Source organism: Aplysia californica, unplaced genomic scaffold (assembly GCF_000002075.1).
Source record: "Aplysia californica isolate F4 #8 unplaced genomic scaffold, AplCal3.0 scaffold01621, whole genome shotgun sequence".
NCBI lineage: Eukaryota > Metazoa > Mollusca > Gastropoda > Aplysiida > Aplysiidae > Aplysia > Aplysia californica.
This window is the reverse complement of record NW_004798891.1, coordinates 33408-36822: the sequence shown is the minus strand read 5'-3', so window position 1 is coordinate 36822 and position 3415 is coordinate 33408. Positions and strand designations below refer to the sequence as shown.

The window sequence follows — 3415 nt, the reverse complement described above, 5'->3', positions numbered from 1 at the left end:
GAGAGAGAGAGAAAGAGAGAGAGTGATAACATAATTATTGTATGTAAAACCGAAACGTCTGGATATACAGAGCTGGGAATCCTTTAAGAGCAAAAGATTAAGATTATGTAACAACGTCTGTGCGTATTATATTGTCATCCCCAAGAGAAAGCATATACACGCACACTCTCACAACCAAACGCACACACACAAACATACATAGACAAACACACACACAAACACACACACAAGCACGCACATAAACATAGGCACGCATACACACAAAAGCATACTCACACACACGCACACACCCACACAATCAAATGAAAATTCCCAGGTAAATATTATTTTTAAAATGGTTGACCTCAGCCTCGATCTGATCGTATTGAATAGAAATCCAAAAGTAATTGCGACAGACATTAACAGCATTTTGTGCTGTCTTATGTAAAGAGGGGTAAGCTTTTTTGTGCGATCGCCAACAGCCACAAAATGTGACTGTCTTTTATTCTTGACACCACAAGCATTGACCTTTATTGGTCACATTACCTTCCACTGGGCCATTTCTTTTCTGATTACTACTTCGTGTGCTTTATATCTCCGCCCCCCTCCCCTTATTCCGTGCCCTCCCCATCATCTCTTCTCCAGTTCATTTTAATCTTCTTCACCATCTGGATCCTTTGTACCATGGACAACAAAATCGACATCATTTAGAGCTTAGACACGAGGTAAGTTGGCTACTTCAAAAGTGTCGGATGCAGTGGAGGTGGGTGAACCTAGATTTGGGTGGGGCTTAGGTTTCTTCCAGTTCTTTACCACCAAAAAAACAAGCAATAAGAACAACACAGTGATGATTTTTCTATACTCACGGTGAGCCAAGGCATTTTGAGAACCATTCAAGCGAGAAGAGTCACCTTTGTCTGCCATCTCTTTGTTCTACATTAAATTCTTGTGGATGGTGGGGACGCAGCCGTTTCACCTCCAAATTTCTCTAATAAGTTTTTATTTGATGAAACAGTTGCCTCAAAAGTGGTTTGATGTAATTAATAACTGTTAAATCTCAGCGACACAAACACACAGCACTCCAAACACACACCGTGCATGAGGTGGATTTGGGTCGTGTTGCAGAAAATAGAACGCGCCTAACAAAGGCCCAATGGGCGCAGAGGTAACTGTGTCACTGGGGGAAAGTGTGTCGTAAACTTTCACCCCATTGTCAGGGCTGGGAGAGCGTGAGCCCTCTGTGCAGTGTTATTTTTTCAAGTCTTCTACCTTTTTACAAGAGGGGTTTCATTAAGGAGAGACCGTGGGAACGGGCTGGTTGATTGCTGAGCCCTAAAGACATTTGATTGGCTGTTAGGTTACAATAGTTATAAGCGGGGACAACAGTGATTGGATAAACGAGCAAGCCGCCAAGTTGATCACTCTGTGTTCATTGCGGTCGATCAGAACAGTTTCAACTGCTTATTTCGTTATTTTCATTTGCCTTTGGGATAGACTTTGGGGGAATGGGGGGTGGGGAGGGGGGCTCAAGCCCGTGAGCCCTTCACTACCCACCGCCACTGGTCGGATGAAAAGCTTGTTTTTTAACATGTGGTCTTGTTGAATAAATGAACAAACAGACATAACGATATGTATAATATGTAAATGTATATGGGTATATATCATTTTATATTTAGATGGTTGGATGGAGAAACAGGGAAAGAGAGACAGAGAGACAGAGAGACAGAGAGACAGACAGACAGACAGACAGACAGACAGACAGACAGACAGACAGACAGACAGACGGATGGACGGACGTGCGGACGGATGGACCGATAGATAGATAGATTGATAGATAGATGGATGGACAGATGGACAGACAGACAGACAGACAGACAGAGAGAGAGGTCGATTGATTGATTGATTGATTGATTGATTAGGAGTATGCAGTGAAGTGAATTACCCTCCAGTTTCACAAACACTTTGTTGTGGTGAGATTAGTAGCTACTCCAAGAAAAAAGAAACAATATATCAAACCGGCTTGACTGATCAATCAGTTGACTGACAGAGTCAACGAAGGTGTATTTTCCAACTGGGTGTTCATTTTTGCTCATATTTTTCAGTTACAAATGCCTTTACTCCTCTCTACGACATTCCGTACATGACTATATTACCTGATCATATACCCTTTGTTTCTCGCTGTTCATCTTGCGTTTTCCCATAAACTAGTGGCCATTATTGTGTCGATGTGCTTTTCTGTACTCAAATAAGCAAACTCATGCTCGTCTTTTGAACTAGATGACTTATATCTGTTTTTGTTTTTTCCCTATGGCTTTCAGGTAGATTTCTACAGAGAGCCGAGTGGTCTCAAGTTGATCTGTGATGCCCGAATACATTCCTACTTGTGTACATTCCCTTTTTTGTTTCACTTCTTGTCCAATAACTATTGCAGATCAAATTTGATCTTTACTATCACACCAACCGAATTGTAAATACCACACACATACACATACACACACATACACTCACACACATACACACACATACACTCACACACACACACACACATACACTCACACACACACATATAATATATATATTTTTGTTCTTTTATTTTTAAAAAAATATTTTTTTAAATTACGATTTTTTAACAAAATATATATAGATCTATATACACATGCACACACACGCGCGCGTATACTCGCAAGCACAAACACACACATTCCTGATATTTTTATGTCAGTTCTGCTTTAACATAGGTTTAGAGAACTGTTGTATTATAAAAAATGTATCTTTTTATAATGCAAGCAAACTGGAATACGGTAGATACTCTCTGGCCAACTTCATAAATAGGCACGTACCTATTACTGATCATTTTAAATAAACTAATGATTTAGGTGCAGGTAAACACGCGCAAGCTCCCATGCACGCACCATGCACACACACACACACACACACACACACACACACACACACACACACACATATATATATATATATATATATATATATATATATATATATATATATATACATATATATACATATATATACACAGTACACACATACACACACATACACATACATACACACACATACACACACATACACACACACACACACCAACACACACACACACACACACACACACACACTCACACACTCGCTCACACACACACACACACACACACACGTATACGCTCGTATATAAATGAAAGGAAATTGTCTTATTGCGATTAGAAAAGAAAACCACTTTTGACACTACATATAAATGAAAGACAAATGAGTGCCCTCGTCGGTTTTACTATTATTATTTTATTCTCATCCTTTCCTTCTACCGTTATCCTAATGTCTCCCTTTGTCTGTCTCTGTCTGTCTGTCTGTCTGTCTGTCTGTCTGTCTCTCCCTCTCTCTCTCTCTCTCTCTCTCTCTCTCTCTCTCTCTCTCTCTCTCTCTC

General features: G+C 40.1%; 1 protein-coding gene across 1 annotated transcript in view; it reads left to right on the top strand.

The window, feature by feature from the left end:
• Window positions 1-2368, top strand: part of LOC101851557 (tetraspanin-9) — a gene marked incomplete at its 5' end in the record, with an annotated part of 11452 nt that extends 9084 nt beyond the window's left edge. Inside the window, 2 exon segments of the mRNA XM_013090885.2 lie at window positions 625-704; window positions 2298-2368. Coding sequence (XP_012946339.1) covers window positions 625-690 — 66 coding nt within the window.
• Between the last annotated feature and the right edge of the window lie 1047 nt (window positions 2369-3415).